Source organism: Vulpes lagopus, chromosome 22 (assembly GCF_018345385.1).
Source record: "Vulpes lagopus strain Blue_001 chromosome 22, ASM1834538v1, whole genome shotgun sequence".
Classification (NCBI taxonomy): Eukaryota; Metazoa; Chordata; class Mammalia; order Carnivora; family Canidae; genus Vulpes; species Vulpes lagopus.
The window spans coordinates 22,585,100-22,604,302 of NC_054845.1; the positions used below are offsets into that span (position 1 = coordinate 22,585,100).

The 19,203-nt window shown below is 40.6% G+C and overlaps 1 protein-coding gene across 12 annotated transcripts in view; it reads right to left on the reverse strand.

The window, feature by feature from the left end:
* FN1 (fibronectin 1) overlaps positions 1-19,203 on the reverse strand; it is a 66,075-nt gene that overhangs the window by 16,778 nt on the left and 30,094 nt on the right. For 3 of the 12 annotated variants that reach the window (XM_041737090.1, XM_041737089.1, XM_041737095.1), the window contains exons 21-34: positions 15,605-15,699; positions 14,020-14,188; positions 13,391-13,477; positions 12,759-12,950; positions 11,159-11,431; positions 9,867-10,049; positions 7,727-7,816; positions 6,199-6,468; positions 5,202-5,318; positions 4,357-4,521; positions 3,636-3,791; positions 2,843-2,956; positions 1,761-2,030; positions 328-515 (exon numbers count right to left, since the gene is read on the reverse strand). In XM_041737090.1, coding sequence (XP_041593024.1) covers positions 328-515; positions 1,761-2,030; positions 2,843-2,956; positions 3,636-3,791; positions 4,357-4,521; positions 5,202-5,318; positions 6,199-6,468; positions 7,727-7,816; positions 9,867-10,049; positions 11,159-11,431; positions 12,759-12,950; positions 13,391-13,477; positions 14,020-14,188; positions 15,605-15,699 — 2,369 coding nt within the window. The remainder of the gene's footprint in view (positions 1-327; positions 516-1,760; positions 2,031-2,842; positions 2,957-3,635; positions 3,792-4,356; positions 4,522-5,201; positions 5,319-6,198; positions 6,469-7,726; positions 7,817-9,866; positions 10,050-11,158; positions 11,432-12,758; positions 12,951-13,390; positions 13,478-14,019; positions 14,189-15,604; positions 15,700-19,203) is intronic. The other 9 variants (XM_041737092.1, XM_041737100.1, XM_041737094.1 and 6 more) reach the window with 3 other exon arrangements.

The window sequence follows — 19,203 nt, forward strand, 5'->3', positions numbered from 1 at the left end:
CACTTTTGACTCCCCCCAAAACTCAACTAGTAAAAGTTGTACTTTTAACTAGATGTGGTCAACTAGTACTGCTGACCACAAGCCTTACTGATAAATATAGTTGATTACCACATACTTTGTACATTATTTATATTATATACTGTATTCTAACAATAAAGCAAGCTAGAGAAGGACAATGTTATTAATAAAATCTAAAAAAGAAAAAATTCATTTATAGTCCTGTAATATGAAAAAAAAATCAGTGTATATACGTGGATCCACCCATTCAAAATCACGTTGTTCAAGGGTCAACTGTACTTGATTCCCATGGAAAAGGGCACTTCTTACCATGAGTCCTGACACAACCACAGAGGAGCTGTCAGGAGCAAGGTTGATTTCTTTCATCGGTCCTGTCTTCTCCTTGGGGGTCACCCGCACTCGATACCCAGTGAGCTGAACATTGGGTGCTGTCCACTGGGCGGTCAGGCTTGTTGGTGTAACCTGAGTGAACTTCAAGTCAGCTGGCGCGGGAATGGCTGTCGGGATGGTCATTGGTTAGAGGTTATCTTATAGGAACTGAGGAAAGGGAAAATAAAAGTGAATTCCAAGAAGTAGAATAAACTGTGCTTGTTTGGTTAGGTGGGTTCCCTGGTCAAGCGAAGATTCAGCATGAGAAAGTACAAGAGGGGATACAAAATAAAGAAAATGTTTGCTGAAAAACTGGGTTTTATATCCACCAATTCTCAGAATCACTCGAAGCACTTGGGTAAATGCCAGAAATCTAAGTAAGAGACTTTAGGGTTTAAAAGTCATTTTTTGTTTTTGTTTTTTGTTTTATTTTTGGGTTGTTTTTTTTTTTTGCCTTCCCTTAAAAAATAAAAACAAAAAAAAAATCAAAATGACTTATTGGCATTAGGACTGATCTTCCATTTGTATGGAAAGATGAGCAATAGCCCTTTTTCTAGATAAATGATCTTTGTATGGAAAACCATTTCACAGTGTTCCAACCCCCAAAAGATAGAATTATGTTTTTATCCTCTTTATTTGAACCCCACAGCAGACAGTGCTGCTAAATCTGAAGTATTCTCTGTGGTGCAGCATAAGAAGAAAATTGGCTCACAACAGAAGCAGAAAAGAGAAGCAAAGAGCAATAATACAGATAGTCACCTCCAGGGTTTATGCTGTCACAAGGACACAAATTTAGCATTCCACTCTGCTTCAGAAACAAAGCACAAGCAGATAAAGTATTGTGGAAAGCATTTGCCCTAAACTCTTTCCTATGCGTCCGATTCTCAGTCCTTTAAGCAAACCACACACCCAGCACAGGATATCTAACCAGAGAAGGAAGGTCTTACCTACGTGTTCTCAGAATCATGCTGCTAAGAAATGGCCCAGTTTGGATTCTTTTTTTAGAGTAAGCTCTAGGATGCCAAACTTCTTTCCTTTATGCACAGTGGGTGTAACCACAGGGAGTCAGGGTTCAGGAAACAATCCACAATTTTAGGATCATCTTTGAATATCTTGCTTTATGGCCTTAAACCAAACCACTCTAAAACTTCCCTTTATTAGACTGTATCTGAATATCACCTAAACTTTATTGTGCATGACTATTCCTTTCTAAAGAGGGTCTTTCCTAATAGAGGGACTGTTCTTTCTTTCTTTCTTTCTTTTTTTTTTTAACCCCCTTATAGGGACTCAATAGCCCGATATAATTAACTCATTCAGCAGGGCATAAAGCCACGGCGCCCGTGAATACCCAGCGGTGGCAGTGAACGATATACCTGTGGACTGGGTTCCAATCAGGGGCTGGCTCTCCATATCATCGTGCAAGGCAACCACACTGACTGTGTACTCAGAACCCGGCCTGAGGCCTTGCAGCTCTGCAGTGTCTTCTTCACCATCAGGTGCAGGGAATAGCTCATGGATTCCATCCTCAGGGCTTGAGTAGGTCACCCTGTACCTGGAAACTTGCCCCTGTGGGCTTTCCCAAGCAATTTTGATGGAATCGACATCCACATCAGTGAATGCCAGTCCTTTAGGGCGATCAATGTCTGTTAGGCAAATTAATGGTAAGAGGTTATGTGAAAAGCAAGTTGTGAAATAAGCATTTTTATAACGTGCAAAGCAGTTCTGCAGATATCATTTTCTTTGATGAATTAAATTCCGATTAACCCACTCTCAAATGGAAAATTACTTGACACCTGATTAAGTTTCTTTTGGTTTAGAGAAGATTTAATGTTACATCACTTATTAAAAAGTAGGTGTATGTGAGCCACACAGACACCCTGCAAAATGTCCCCACAATTTATTTGTATCAATTTTACGATATTCTACCAAGATTTGTTTTGGCAGTGTGATGTTAGTCTCATAGACCTGGATTTTCTATACCTTGGAAGTGGTAAGGTTGATTTTCAATGTTAGATTCCGATCATTATAATCTTTCTTGAACCCTTCTCTCCCCCCTCTATTATTTACATTAAATGCTGCTCCAGACAGTTTTCCAAATGCTCCAATCATAATAGCTTCATGAAGCATGCTGCAATCAACTTTACCATCCAGTCGTAGAAAAGAAGGTCCAGGCAAAATATTCTGTGGATTTGCTATAGGCAAATAAGATTCTGCTGAGGCCATATGAGCAAAAGAAATTCCAAGCACAGCAACCATGATAGCTCAGCTTCTTTCCCTGTATGTTCATTGCTTGGCACCAAGAAGGAAAAAATGTTTGTAAAGGGCTCAGCTCAAGATGATAAACTAACCAAGCTGGGTTTTCTCTAGGTGTACTTGCAAAAGACATGCAGAGGGCATTCAGATGCCTAAGAACAAAACTGACTTTGAAAATGAGAAATAAGCATTGGTTACGTACTGGTTACTGCAGTTTGGACCAGAGGCTGACTCTCTCCGTTTCGATTCTGAGCATAGACACTGACCACATACTCCACTGTGGGCTGCAAACCTTCAATGGTCATTTCTGTTTGATCTGCAAAGGGAGTGAAAAGTAAATGCAGCGTCTGTGTCATCCACTGGAAGGCCAGCTAAGTGACTTCCCGAGTTCGGTAAGAAATGCTTAGTGGCCTGGAATTTTCATGTGTAGCATTATCATGAAAACATGGAAGAGTCAGATATGGATTTCTCTTGGACAAATATGTTCATTTCTAATGCAAACTGCCATACTGGAGTAAAGTCCTCCAAAGGATACACTCTAAAATTGAATATGATGTTTCCAACAACGAATGAGGCTGCTCTTGGGGGCAAAAAAAAAGAAAATTAGTTGGACTTTAAAGATACTGCCTTAGGACCCTAACTTTACCAGGATTTTCTATAAAAACAAAAACAAGAGCTAAAAGGATCTTAAAAAGTTAGGCCATCGCTCTCCTTTGCGTGCACGACTCAACAAAACCACAAAGGGAGAGCTAATAATGCAAGATGTCCATACCATCCAACAGAACTCTGCATGTAAAATCAGAAAAGCATTTACCCTAAAAATTCTACTGTGGTGGGAGTCTGTAACAATCTCGAGCCCTGAATTTACAATCGGGAAAACTTGGACATATGAAAATGGATAGCGCTCAGACCTCGGTGGCCATTCATTTTAAAGGGCATCCTGCGTGGCCCTCTTCTGTTTATCTTGATGTATGTGAGACACTGGCTATTCTTACCTGGACCTGCAGTCTTAGTTTTTGATGGTCCGGGGCCATTTTTGGGAGTAGTGGTCACTCTATAACCAGTGACAGGAGAACTGGAAGGCAGCCACCTGACACTAATACTGTTGTCCTGAACATCAGTCACTTGCATCTGGGATGGCTTGTCAATTTCTACAAAGAAAAACAAGGAGAAACCAGTGAAGCCCCAGGCCAGGAGGCAAGAGTGGACAAAGCTTGTTTCTAGTCCTGGTAGACACAGGGAGCTCTCTTATTACCATTAATTACCATGAATGACTCCCCGGTGTTTTTGTTTTGTTTTTTGCAGAAGCAGGGACATTGCCTTGGGGAGGTGGGGTGTGCATTTAGATACCATTACCTACTTCCCAGGTGCCTGTTTCATTCACAAGGAAACTATATTCCAAGTAGGCATTTGTCTTCTTACCTTATCAACTCATTCATTCATTCACTAGCAAATATTATTGAACACCCTTTAGGCCTCTATGCCTATCTCTATTGTAGGCACAGACTATATCCAGTTACATAACAGACGACATCTCAGCCCTTTGTGGTGCTTCTTTGTATATCTGGCTCAAAACTCTACAAGCTGCCTGTGCTGCTTCGTCTTTTTTTAACAAAGGAAAGCGACTCCATCCACCATGAGGAAAATAAATTGGGAGAACACTGCAAGACTATCTGAGTAAATACTCGTCTGTCTACCCAGCGGAGGAGTCGGTACCTGTTCGGTAATCAATGGAAACTGGCTTGCTGCTTGCCGGGCTGTCTCCACGGCCAGTGACAGCGTACACGGTGATAGTGTAGTCTGCTCCAGGTTTGAGGCCGCTGATGGTAGCTGTGGACTTGCTCCCAGGCACAGTGAACTCCTGGACAGGGCTATTTCCTCCTGTGTGAAAAGGGGTCATTTCCAAGTGTGAGGGGCTGAGGAACAGTGGGGGATTGAACAGTGATGACGTTGACATATTGAGACAGCATTTAGCCACACCTTTGATTATTCCCTTTAAGACAGTACTATTAACAGGGCCTTCGTGGAAACATACTGATTTATGCATGTAGTGAACCTTAGTAAGTGTGTAAAAATTGGGAGAAAATTGCAGTTTAATGCTATTTGAACATTCCAGATTTCAAATGTCACTGAGTCGTGACATTAACATTAGAGGGAGAAAGAAGGTAAGGCCTCGACCCAAGATGGCATATATTGTATTCCCTTTTCAAAATAGTAATGAAATATATTCAGTTTAGATGAAATTTCGAAAATACAGGAAAGTAAAAAAAAAAAAAAAAAAAACAAATCGCTTATCATTGCACCACTGATACTATATTTGTGAATTTGTAACTCTTTCTCAGCTCCATTGTTCCTCCTTGAGTATTATACAAACAACTTTATACCTTGATTTTGCCACCAATTACAGCATACACATTTTTTTCACATATTCTTGAAAGAGACAAGGCTCCACTGAATGGACTTGCCAAAGTCTCTTTAAATATGTATCCGCCCTTGAGCTATCAGGTTACCCACAGCAGAATCTGACTTGATCAGAGTGACAGAGCATTTTACTAACACACCTGTTTCTCCATAGGTGATCCTGTAATATCTCACTGTGACAGCAGGAGCATCCCAGCTAATCAATAGGCTGGTGGGGGTTGCAGCGATGACCTCTAGGTCCCTTGGAACATCAGAAACTAGAAAAAAAAAAGCAAAAGATCCCACATCTGTAACTTTCAAACGACACCCAGATTCACTCTTTGCTCTTTTTTTCAAATAACTGCCTTTATAAAAATGTAAATATTACACAAAATTAGCAGAATGAAAAATCATGAAGAATTTAAAGGTAAAGGGTTAAGGAGGCAACTCAAATTGTGATAAAATGCTTATTGCAAATTTATTGAAGCACTTTTTTCCTTCTACTTTTTATTTTGAAATTTTTTAAAACAGGGGCACCTGGGGTGGCTCAGTCGGTTAAGCATCCAACCCTTGATCTCAGCTCAGGTTTTGATCTCAGGGTTGTGAGTCTGAGCTCCATGCTGAGCATGGAGAACACGTAAAAAAAAATTAAAACAACACAGAAGTTACAAAAAGAATATATCCCCTTTTGGGCACTGGCTAATTGGTAACATCTGCCACATTTGCTTGTTTCTCTTCCTGTGTTTTTCTGTTAATCAACTTGAGACTGAGGTATAGGTATCATGATGCTCCTTCTCCCCTAAAGACTTCAGCATCTGTCTCCCAAAAATACTGACACCATTTCATTAAAATAATGCTTGTTTGTAAGGGAACTTTTGAAATAGGGATTGTCTTATTTAATATTTGAATAATAAAACTTTGGGTATTAGAAACGTATAAATACCTAAATCTGGTGAGACAATTTTGGTGATAAATTATCTGCAATATAGTCTAAGAAGATTTTCTCCACATATTCTCTCACTTCTCTCTCCATGCCTCCTAACTACAATCTTATTTTTTTAAGAGATGATGACTCAGACAACACAAAGCCGTTTCATAGAAGATCCCACCTGCACAGAAAGTCCTCTGAGTTTCTTGGCAGACCAGAAAACAAGTTACCTGTTGACTGTTGGCCAATCAAGGGAGGACTCTCTTCTCTGCCATTAAGAGCAATGATGCTGACCACATATTCTGTGCCGGGATTGAGGTTGGTGAGGGTGATGGAATTCCGAGAGGGAGGCACTCGATCCTCCCGAGGTCTTCCACTGGTATGCTCTGGATGATGGCGAATCCGATAGCCAGTGATCGTGGCTCGAGGAGCAATCCAATGGACAGTGAAAGAGTTGGCAGTGATATCAGAAAAGTCAATGCCAGAGGGGGAATCAAGACCTGTTTTTCCCACCCGAGGGAAGAAAAAGACATCACCAGGTTAGGAGCTGAGGAAGAATGTAGGGAAGGTAACACACAGCCAGAGTTTCTGTCCTTTCTCATTAGCACGACAAATTGCCGTAAACCTCAGGTCATGATGCACTGATTCTAAACCACACATAAATTTCAAAATCATAAACTGACCCAGTTAAAATGGCCAACTCAAGCTTTCTCTTTTCTTTTGCTAAGTAATATAAGTGATTTATACGTGTTGTTACCCAAGGTTTCTGCATCCCTTTTGAAGACAGGTGTCTAAGATATTCTGGGAATTACTTTCAAATGCTTCAGTGTTCAAGTATTCTGTCTCTATCCTTTAAATGTGTCTCTCAAAATAAGGCAAGATATGCTCACTCTCAAGTTAAGTGTTTGGTTCTCAAAGAAGCCTTTTGCATTCAAGAGGGAATTGACAGGTCAACAGGGTAGTAATAATGCCAAACATAAAACTCTCAAAAACTAAAATAAGACATCATCCCAGACAAATCACAATGCAGGTAAGCCCTCATGAGTCGAAAATTTAGCGTACTGCAAAAAAATTAATAAGAATTGAGAGTTTATCTCAAATTCAAATCACTTAATTTCTCTGGGCCATCCAGAAAATTTTTATTGTAGTATCAATAAATTGAAATATCACAACTCCTTTTTGGAACCAAGTGGACAATGACAAATAAATTAATGGATATACCACATAGCATTTTTTTTAAAAGGGAAAAATTAATAGAATCCCTCATGTTAAAGAAGAAATGTAATATTACGGGATTCGATTCAACTTCCTTATATAGCAAATGGATATTTCATCAAGCAGAAAAAAGTAGATAAACTTGTTGGCTTAGCAAAGGAGGGACAAGACTTCCATGACAATGACAGTGTTGGGTCAGGCTTGACCAGAGCCGCCTAATAAGAAGGAATATTCACCATCTCTAAATGATAAAGATTATATTGTTCTTGGGAGATGTTTTACAAGGATAGACAAGAAAGTTTCTGGACTATTTGGGGTCCCCTTTGGAAACAGAGAGTATAACCTTAGTGACTAAAAGTCAGGGTACTACTTGCAGAAGGGTCATTTCGTTTTTAAGACCAGAGTGATCAGAAAGTAATGATACGGCTATAAGCACGCTGCCACCCCAAAAATGGAGATGTATTTTCAGAAGCAGCATCCCGTTTTGCTCTTGAAAACTGGTAGGTGAAGCTGTTTGATCAGCACCCTGCCAACATGACCCACCTGTTTTCTGCCTTCCTCTAAGGGGTGTGCTCTCGTGCTGTTCGTACACACTGGAGACACTGACCAAATATTCCGTGCCAGGCAGGAGATCTGAAGAAGCAAAGGGGACTTATTTTTAAATCGTGCTCAAAAGCATGAAAAACCAAAGCACCTTTAGGACTATTTCAACTGATAAAATAAAATACACCAACGTTTGGTCCTGTAACCTACTTATACTGATGTGAATGTTGCTCCCTGGAGGTGGGCTGCAATGAGGTGATATGGAAAGGTCACCTTGCCCTCTGACATCTCTGAGCCCTGCCCTCAGATGCACCCCTGAGAGGACGATTCAGCTGGTCTGCAGTAAGATGGTTGCTGCCACACAGTATTATCTCTGTCATCCACTTAATAGTACATCTGTTGAGGGCACGTGATGACAGTGACCCGGGCTCTGTGGATTATCATTGACCCGTCACCAACAACCGTAGGAAGCAGTTTGCTACTCTTTGAAGCAGACTTGTGGCCATACAAGAAACTGCAAATATTTAAAGTGTACAGATTTGACAGGTTTTGGCATATGTGTGAATTGTGAAACTATCGCCACATTCACGACAACGAATGTGTCCTCACCTCCAAAAGTCTCGTTTTACATACGAGGGGACAGAGGCACAGAGAAGTTATCTTCTTTGACATACTTGCCTGAGATCATAAAGGATTTGACCCAGGCCAAGACGAGTGGTCTCAATAATTAACATTGACTGAAAAAGAGTCATAGTCCACGTTTGCTTCTGCCACACTGAAGAACAGGACACTTTAAAACATTACCTATGCTTTCCCGGGTATCCTTTTCTCTTGTTTTCAAGTTCCCCAAAAAGTACAGAGTAAGGTTTTTAACCTTTGAATTCTTCCTCCATAGACCCCGTTCCCCTCCATACCATTTCTGTAGAGGTCACCCCACAAGGTTTGGATGCTTGGACTCCACTTTCCTTATTCTCCTGCTTGCCCAGGGGTGATTTACTGGAACCACTAGAGACCTTAGTTGCTTCATCTATAAAACTGGGAAATAATGGCTTCTCGGGGCGGTGGGAAATGTCTACTTTGCAAACTAGAGCAGGATCTAGAATAAAATCTTAGAACACATGACGAACATGTGACCAGTCAGCTGAGGCGGACAGTGGTCCCGGAGCAGGGGCTGTGTACTGAGTGATGCTTTAACTACTGACTCCAGAGTGCTCCAGAACAGAAACAACAGCCCCGATGATATGTGGATATAAGGATGTCCTCACCCTAAGTCATGAAATGAGAAGCCAAGACTATAAGACTATGGTCATGTTGAGCTGCCTTTTCTGCTCTAAAATGTCTGCGACATAGAGGATGTTTCTAGACCATCCTTTGCTAAGGTACCTGTGAGCTCCTTCTTTCCTCATGGAGAAACCTATGCTGCTCTCATGTGTTTATTTTAGTGTTTCAGGGAGAAGAACGAGAAGGGACGCTGACAGGCAACACAGCACCATGTCTCAGCCTCCTCTTTTCTTTAATCAACGATGTCTATTTCAAAAAGGTAGGATCTAGAAAGACACAGCTTCCATAAATGGTTGCTGTTTTCCTAGGTCCTCAGCCTTCAGAGAAATCCTGCCAACAGATTCTTTCTGAAGTACCAGTTACGCTTCTGGCTCCTTCTTCAAAAAAGCGTCCTGATCTATCCTGAGTAACAAGCCACTGTTTCCAGGCTTTCAAACGCTAGAGATTACCTGCTTGATGCTTTTTTTTAAAAAATGGGAATTAAACAGATATGGTGACACTATTTTCAATCCTCATTGTTTCTCTCTCCAAACATTTAGATTTAGTCAGACATTTTTCTCTTGACATTCGTTTATTTTTATGTGCTCATCTGGAAGCAAAACTTGTTTGAAGGCTTCGAAATTCACTGCTGGTGTTTTTCTACTATGATCTTTAAAAAGTTACAGATCTCAAAAATACATACATGAAAATAGCCATAAACACGACATCTTTCAAAACGTATAGAGCTGCACAGCAGATTGGGAGTTTAGCTCGCCATCTTGTAGCTGCCTTGATTTCAGCTGCTCCTACCTGAGAACTCGGAATTCTTTCCTCAGGCTCTCACTTAGTATTTATTGAACAGATACAGTTGACTGCTTACTTGTTAAGACCACTACGTTGTCTGAAGGAGAGATTGACAACTCCGCAACGTCTTCCTCGTTTTTCACAGGGGAGTAGCGCACCAGGAAGTTGGTCAATTCAATGGATGGAGGTGGGGCCCAGGTGACACGCATAGTGTCTGGACCAATATTGGTGAATCGCAGGTCAGTAGGAGGCGGGACAGCTGGTTTCAAATAAGAAGGAAGACCGGGTTAAAGTAATTTTAAAACTAAAGCTAATAAAAATAGCTGGAAAGGTAAACACAGTATTTCATGCATAAAGGAAATGAGTCATTATCATGCAAATAGTCTAATCTAAGTCTAATCTAAATCACAGTGAACTACTGTTAAAAATAAAACACTACTCACAGTACGGTTAGGCCCCTTTAACCTTTCTGCCATCAGTACATATCAAAGAATAATTTTAATCTACGTTCAAATATGTGGATTTTCAGTACATTATTAATACCACCGACAGTTATTTTATCCCAAGCTGAAGAGGCTTAAGTTGCCACACAGCAGAAACACAGCAGTACTTTCCAAAGAAACATGCACACAGACAAAAAGACAAGAGGGTCCTAAATTTCCCCTGACACGAGGTGACTACAGCTACTGGCATCGCTACAATCCCACTCCGTGAATTCTACCTACAAGTGAAAAGTTTCATGCAAATTGGTTCTCAGCATGTTTCTTACCATGCAGGGCAGAGAACCTTGGTGATGTTGCATGCTCGGCCCCAGACTGGTTAAACAGGAGTTTCTTTACCTGGCCGTGGCAAGGCAGTCCACTGTGCTCCAAAGTTTCTGTTTCTCCTATGTCAAACCAACCCCCTTCCAATCCACCCTAAATTTGACTGGGTTTTTAGTCAACTATGAAGCAGGAACACGGGAGGGTTTACCAAAGAGGAGAAGTAAGAGCATAATGGTACAATTTGGAACTACATTTCTTATGAACTGGTGCTCATGACCCAATTTGGTATTCGTGTAAGATATGTTTAGAAAAAGCTCCAGGTCTGCAAATTCATTTAACCTTTGCCATTTTGGATTGAACAGATTCGATCTCTCTAGCTTTCTGCACACTTGTGGTTTAAATGAAAGTGTATCTTGCACATGCCTCTGACCACTCAGTTGAGCAGATACATCCAATTCCTTACCCCCAACCCCAACCCACCCTCCTCTCGATCGCTGGCAAATTGCTGGCTTTTCCAGTGAAACATCCATATTTAACCAGAGTGACTGGTGGCAGCATGCAACACCCCATCCATGTCTCAAACACAGAAGTTTTCAAAATTCACCCGTTTGCTGTGTCAGTGTAGTAGGGGCACTCTCTCCGCCATTAATGAGAGTGATAACGCTGATGTCATAGTCAATGCCCGGTTCCAGCCCTGTAACTGTGTAGTATCCTACCGAGGAGTCCACAAAATCTTCAAAAATAGGGATACCTTCTCCTGCCGCAACTACTGTGATGCGGTACCCAATAATGGTGGAAGAGTTTAGCGGGGTCCACCTCAGGCCGATGCTTGAATCGGTTATATCAACAAAGCTTAGGTCAGTGAGTTGGGGCACCTCTATTGAGTTACAAAGTAAAGGGGGGGGGCAAAAGGAAGATAGAGGCAAAAAAGGAAAAAATAAAGCAGTGTACATCAGGTTACTAGTGGCAAACTTGACAGAATGTTAAAGCAATGATGGTAATATGCGATCTTTGCCAAATTTTCTGAAAAGACGTTCTAAGCATCATGAATATAGTTTGCTTCCCTGGGAGGATAAAACAGGTTACAGTATTCTTAAGGGATTTTCTTACATTTGAAAAGTGTCTCTAAACAGTAGAGTGTGAACCTCTCAGGTTCTTAAAAATTACAGGCCTGTTTACCATGTCAAAACCATTCTTAGAACCTAGGCATGATATCTGTAATAAGCATCTGCAATTTTTTTTTTTTTAAAAAAGCCAGAACTTTTTTAGTAAGAAAACAGAGCTTGCATGAAGAAGGCTAAAAAAAAAAAAAAAAAAAAAATCGGCCGGTGAGTTGTCTTTGTTTTCCCATAGAAAAACTCATGACAACGTTATGGCCATACCGCTAACGCATTATGAATGCATCGTGTGAAATGTGCCGTTCAAAAGCACGTTCAGGAGCAAGACAGATAGACTTGAGTCCAAGACCACTGCCAATATTTTGCTGCACTCATAATCAAAGTTATTTCATCAGCATTAGTAAAAGCATTCTAGCAAACAGTGCAGAGGAGAACACAGTCTGTCCAATGCTTTCACTCTGTCACAATCCAATTTTGGACAAATAACAAACCTATCCCTATAGGTCTTTTCAGGGTTGCCTTTCAGTCCACAAGAAAGAACAGCTGAAGGCGTAGCCTTTCTTGGTCTTTTTCAATTTTATAAAGAGAAAGGATTTGAAACTGCAAGACGGAGAACTGGACGAGTCAACCAAGTGCTATTTTTCAATGCTCACATATGGAGACAGGTACGATTTTATAGACAGCTGTTGAAAATTGATATAGACTGTAAAATCAGGGACAAATGTACCGATGGGATGCATTTACCATATTACTTTTAGCCTGTCAGTACCGAGGACGACACATGACATCATTTTAGTAATATTTCCACGTGAGCGGACAGTACAGAGTTAATGCCATGGTTGCCACTCCATTACATACCCATCGCAACAAACAGCATCCTGGTGAGGCACAGACAGTAAAGCAGTGTTAACAGCAAGCATTTGTCCAAACAGTTGCTTTGACTTCATGGTTTTGGAGAGTGTGGTTGGGAGGTCAGAACTAAATCCCAAATGTACCTGACACACTCAACCACCCGGGGATTAAGACATTAATCCCCACTCTCATCGAAACTGCCACTCGTAGGATAACAGTTTATTTTTCCATTACCTGGGATGATGGTATCAGAGATAGGGACACTTTCCTTGTCATCTTTAACAGTGTAAACACTGACATTGTACTCCAGGCCAGGACTCAGGTTTTCAAAAGTGCAAGAGCTCTGATCTGCATGGACCACTTCTTCCAAAGAATATCCCTGTTGGCCATTTGTAGGGGTGGTGGTAATTCTATAACCAGTAATGTCTAGAGAAAACAGAAAGGAGGAAGTTACTGCACCAAGCATTTGTGACTCAGGGCATATTAAGCTGGACTCCAATGATGGACCCACAAGGGGGAAAGAAGGAAGACTCGGCATTTATTGAGGGTTCTCTTGTTGTTCAGTGCTATGACAGCCCCCCCCCTTTTTTTTTTAAAGATTTGTTTATTCATGAGAGACACAGAGAAAGAGAGGCAGAGACATAGGCAGAGGGAGAAGCAGGCTCTCTGCAGGGAGCCTGATGTGGGACTGGATCCCAGGACTCCGGGATCACGACCTGAGCCAAAGGCAAACGCTCAACCACTGAGCCACCCAGGTGTCCTACAACAGCCCTTTGAGGCAAATAGTAATATCCTCAGTTTAAAGAAAATCTTGGGACAGGGGAGTGATTACCCAGGGCTTGCCCTCTGATACATCCCAGGCTTACCTGGAGTAGTGCTCCTCTCCCAGGAGACGGTGAGCACTCCAGTGTCAGGGTTTGTCTCCAGGTGCAAGTTTGTTGGTGGAGACAATGCTATGCAGAAAAAAAAAATTAAAAGTTAAAGCTAACTTCCATAGTCAAGCACTTGACCTATGGAAAGGTTTTTTTTTTTTTTCTTTCTTCTTTTCCTTCCTTCCTTGCTTTCTCTCTCTCTCTCTTTCTTCCTTTCTTCCTCCCATCTTCCCTCCCTCCTTCCTTTTTCTTTCTTTCTCTTCTTCCTTCCCCCCTCCCTCCCTTCAAGAATCAATAAAAATAGAGAAGCTATACTATGAAACCATAGTGAACAGCAATTCTCCAAGAGCATTTCCTTTTACAGTTAATGATTTTGCAATACTATCGAAATTCTTTTGTCTTGCCAGTTCATAAATACTCCTGACATGGAAAGAAGAGTTCTGGTGGCAACGCGTATAAGACAAGAGTTGAACTTGCCACTCCAAATTTAGAAATAGCCAATAAGTTGAGTAGGGATGGGATCTTTCCCTCGTGCCATTATCAGAAGCAAAAAGTGATACTAATATCTAGCTATGTTAAAAATCAGAACAGTTTTAGAAACTAAGAGAGACAACTCCTCTTACGTGTCACCACTTTCTTTACAATTGGAGTATCTCTCTCCTGTCCGTCCCTCAGGACTGAGATGGTGTAAACGTATTCCACACCGGGAGTCAGGCCAGACACAACAATGCTTCCCGAGTCTGAAGTCACTTCTCGTGGTGCTTCCCCTCCCTGGCTTGGTCGTACACCCAGCTAGAAGAAGGAAAGCAAAATAAACACCAAGGACAAGTATTTCCATAGCTGGATTACTGCTGAGAGGTTGTGGTTATGCTTTGTATAATGTGAACTCCTGTGCACACTGCGACTTTAGTAGGGGATGAGTTGGGGCCTGCCTTTAGCTCTTTTAGAGATTTTAGCTGGAAATTCCTCGGACTGGGGGGCAAGGTGGAAGAGGTGTCTTCCAAAACCGCATTTCACTGGCTTGTCATGGAAGGTTCCAGAAAAATGTCATTACATGCTGTTTTGCTTGATAAATAATCTCCCAATATAAACCAGAAGTACCTAGGGGCGTTGGGCCACAGGGCAGTTCATTTCTATTTTCTTTGCTGCTGGAAGAACTCCTCCAGCACTCTCTTTAATGAGTTATGAACATTCAATTTAAAGGTAGCAGCCCCTTTAACATTTTGTACTTCAGAAACATGCCTTTTGAAGAAGTATGTTCACAGCTTACACTGTAGGACAATATATTACAAAAGAAGAATTAAAATGAATGTGCCCATAATTTTCAATTTTTTGGTATTTTATTTCAAAACCTAGGTAATATTGTCTCATCAAACAGTATTCAACTCTAGAGATGTCCTTTGTAGGTTATAAGGCTTCTCTGAAAGTCAGAATGACACGATTAAGGGAAATTTAAAACGGCAATCTTCAAAAAGGCTCTCTCTATATTTAAGTAGCATAATCATCAATATGGCTATTTGCATATTTCAAAAAAGAAGTGACCTTTGGTGTATTTTTTTAAACATGCAATCATGGGGATTTAGTCTTGATTTCCAATTATAATAAATATTTCTCTCCCCATACTCTAAATGCCAAAGAAAGGAATTCTTTTAAGCATATTCATTTGTATTCATCACTTCCCTAATATCATGACTTTAAAGAACATGAATCCAGATATCTACAGGGAAGACCTTAATCTTGACTTCTATTAAGAGATTCACCCAAGGGGCTTTGAACAAGTGGAGATGAAACCGATTGGACTAAAATGTGATTTTTAAGTGACTCTGAGTTTAATTGGTCTCCCTAGATTGGTTTTCGTGAACTTGTTGACATCCATTTAGAACAACACCACAAATGGCATTTCCCTAGATATTTTAAAATGCAGTCCCCTGGGGGAAAGGCTGGAGAAAAATCACATCACAGCAACGGTTCCATACTAACGTTCTATCCTTTGCAAAGCACTTCCACAGCCTCAGTCCAGCCCTCCAGCCATTCACTGAAGCAACGGGCACGTTATATACCTGGATGGTGCGGGCCGAGAGGCGCAGACGGAGGTGGCTAACAAAACCCAGGTCTGCTGACTCCCAAACGTCCTATTTCCACCACATCCAGAAACACGAGGGTACTTTGGGGCTGTATCACAGGAGATGAGGAACATCCGCAACTTACCTTAAAACCAATCCTTGGAGCAGGGGTCCATGTGATCACAATGGTGGTCTCGGTGACCTCCGTGTTGTAAGGTGGAATGGAGCTGAGAGGCTGCACTGTGAACCAGAATCGATACACATGGTCAAACCTTGGAATCACAGATGATGCTACCGAACGTTCAGAGCAAGTATTTTCATGGAGAGCCTCTGTTTACCCAGCTACGGGCTCCTGAATGTAATAGCCCTCACTGGGTAGGAATCTGGAGTAGGTCCGTGCTTCCCAGTCTTTGATGCGCCACACAAAGTATCTGACACCTGGCTGACACGCAGGTTCTGATTCTGTAGGACCGACGTGGGGCTAGAAGTTTGCATTTCTGTGATGCTGATGCCAGTGACGCCAGTCCATGAATAACTTGAGTAACAAGGTCTCAGTAGGACCTCAGAGGACACTTTCAAGTCCTTGGATTCTTTGATTTTGTCTTTTCATCAAGTTTGGGATTTAAGTTTAATGATGATAAATTTCCCTATGCAGTCAGTATAAAATCCCATTTGAAATGTAAAACTGGTCACCACAAATGGACTATCATTCTGCTTTTTCAATCATTAATTTAAAAACAATTGTTAAATTATAGATGTGATCTGAAAAGAGCTCTATGCTGAATTATTCCATAACAATAGCCCATTATTTTTGGCTGCAATGAGAAATACCATACAAAAATTAAACAAAACCTGCGACGTGGACATACTTCTAATTTCTAAAGATTCCTAGACCACATTGCAAAAATTTAGTACTCTGCAACTGGAATTAAGAATTATAAGTTAATTTTGCATCTCTTAGCATCCTGACCTCGCTGTTATTTCAGTGAAAGTATCAGCTTTAAAAAAAAAAACAAGAAAAGAAGAGAAATGAGTATGTGTACACAAACTGAAGACAGACATTTGCAGCAGTTCTACAAACCTTATTACAGATTTAGAGTCTCTAAAATGTAATCGGCTGAACAACTCTATCTTGTAATAAGGGGAATAAGCATTCCAATAACTGGCTGCTATGGGAAAAATGAGGTCTCAGAAGCCAAGACATTTGAACAGAGTGAGTCAAATTCAAGGGTTTCGAGTTGTGTTGCCAGCCCAGGTCACATGTTTGGTGCCTTCATAATTCCTCCCTTTTTATGCCCCAACCAAATTCTGTGCCTACTGGGGCTGGGGGGTGGAAACTATTAAATGCACTCATGCTAAATTATGAATGGCCGGGGAGATAGTTATCCTCCAGAGGTACCCCATGGAGATGAAAAGTCTTGAGACCCTGCTCACACCTCAGCTGCAGTCACTTGTTTTCCCTTCGACCATGTGGGGATTTGGGCACCACTGCAATTCTCCTATTTGTCTCCCGGCTAGACTTTACTGTGTGCTTTTAAAAAATTGATTTGAAAATACTGTGTGGAGAAAAATCAAGTATGTGTGTGGGCTGCTCTGTAATAACTGCTCTAACGACTGACCTAGAGTTCTACTGGTTTAGTGAGCTGTTTCCTAACTACGTTATTATTTCAATGGTGTCTTCAGGGTGAACCAGGATGGGTGACCCATGGTGCCTTGCCAGAGTTTCTGAAATCACACACCACTTGGCTGCTGCTGACTTTGCCGAAATGCCGTGGCTTTGCCCTATGGGACCATGTCAATGGCCACAAGAAACAATTCGGAGAACGAGCAGCTTCTTGCATGGAACGTCTGTAAAAGCCACAACCTTTTCACCAATTACATTCTCTCCAACTCTCTTGGGCTTTAAGACTGGGTGTTTTCTATTGCTCGAGCCAGCCAGCTAGAATCTTCCCAAGTTTCTGATGATGCTCTCTGCCTGGGAAGACCATTACAGGAAAATCTCCAAACCACAAACCCACAAACTGATGTCAAACAAAGGATGTGACTGTAAGTATGAGTTATGAGTTCTGGAAGGTCTTGGTAGGTGAAGAACAGCCTGGCTGTTAAAGAAATAAAATTTGCCCTATTTATAAAAGAGTAAGCTGTATTTTCCCCAGAAACAGCAGCCCCCACCACCATTCCACCCTCACTTTTGCTTTTAAGAATTTAGCACAAGTTATAAAATCCAGAAAAGTTATTCCCAGAATTAAGCATGGTAAGACAGTAAAAAGCTACAGAAACTTAACAGCAATTGCAAAAATATGCAAGCTCTACTGATGTTTACAGCCTCAGAGAGTACTTCAAGTTTAAATGAAGTTGTGGAACTGCCTACTTAAGTAGGTTTATTTAAATTGAAGCTTGGTTGAACTGCTTTCATTCTCATTCTTCCCTCAATCGCCTAGTCAGTGAATATTTCTGGAAGGTATGCTGTGTGCAAGGCACTAGGTTAGCCTTTAGCCAATAAAATTAGTTTTGACAATCAGTGCCTTAACTCATATTTAATTATATTTTATATAAATACACCGTGCAGAGCATAAAGATAACATGTCCAATATATCAGTTTCCGAAAGTAATTGAAATAGTCGAAATTGAGCCACCGTACTTAATTAATTATTATTTACTTAACAATACTTAATTATGTATCATTAAAATGCTTTTAATTTTCAAAAATTAGATTATTGTTAGTATCACTAAAAATGCCTTTTTTAAAAAGATTTATTTATTTATTTGTGATAGACCTAGAGAGAGAGAGAGAGAGGCAGAGACACAGGAGGAGGGAGAAGCAGGCTCCATGCCGGGAGCCTGACGCGGGACTCGATCCCAGGACTCCAGGATCACGCCCTGGGCCAAAGGCAGGCGCCAAACCACTGAGCTACCCAGGGATCCCCAAAATGCTTTTATCCAACAACAGAAACTACATAAAACAGTTCTTACGTTAATGAGTGAAAAAGTAAAAATGCTCATTCGTAGAATTATATGTGATCAATAGAAGGATAAATCTACCGATTTAAATCTAACTCATGAAGTGCATCTCTAAGAAATAGGTATTTATAAGAATTACAAGACACTGATTTAATATTAATAGATTTTAGAGTAACACATAACATAATATAGCAAAATTCAAAGGTTAACTTACAAATGAAAAGCAGATTTTCCTTGCTGATAGTTAGCAACTACTTAAGAAAAAGACTTCCCTAGCCAAAAATCATACACCAAATTTAAGTAGAAATACATTTCTGGTAAATTATGAATTCTTACCAGGACAAGTTTGTAAAGAATTTTCTTTGGGAGGCAAATCCCATAGTTATTTACAGCAAAATTTATATTCACTTTTTGAAGGCTTCTTAACTTCTATATTTTTAAAGGCTTTTGGAAAAATGCAAACTAGTTCATAGTCGTAATATATGTTGAAAAGTATTGGGCACTTCTACAATTCAAAATGTCAAGTTAAAAATAATAACTGATGCTCAGCTAGAAATTATGGGTCTCATAATTCATTGTAATGTAAATGAGAATATTTTTAATAGAAATCAGTTTATGAATATAGGTCTTTATTGTGATGTAGATGTGTAGGAGATTTAAGGCCACTTCCCATAAAGTGTCGTGACCAAAAACTGTCAGCATTCTTCCCTCTGTGGAACTTCAAGAGTAATTTAAGAAAGATGAAAAGAAAAGAAAAAACCTATTCTGTTCTGCAGAAATACT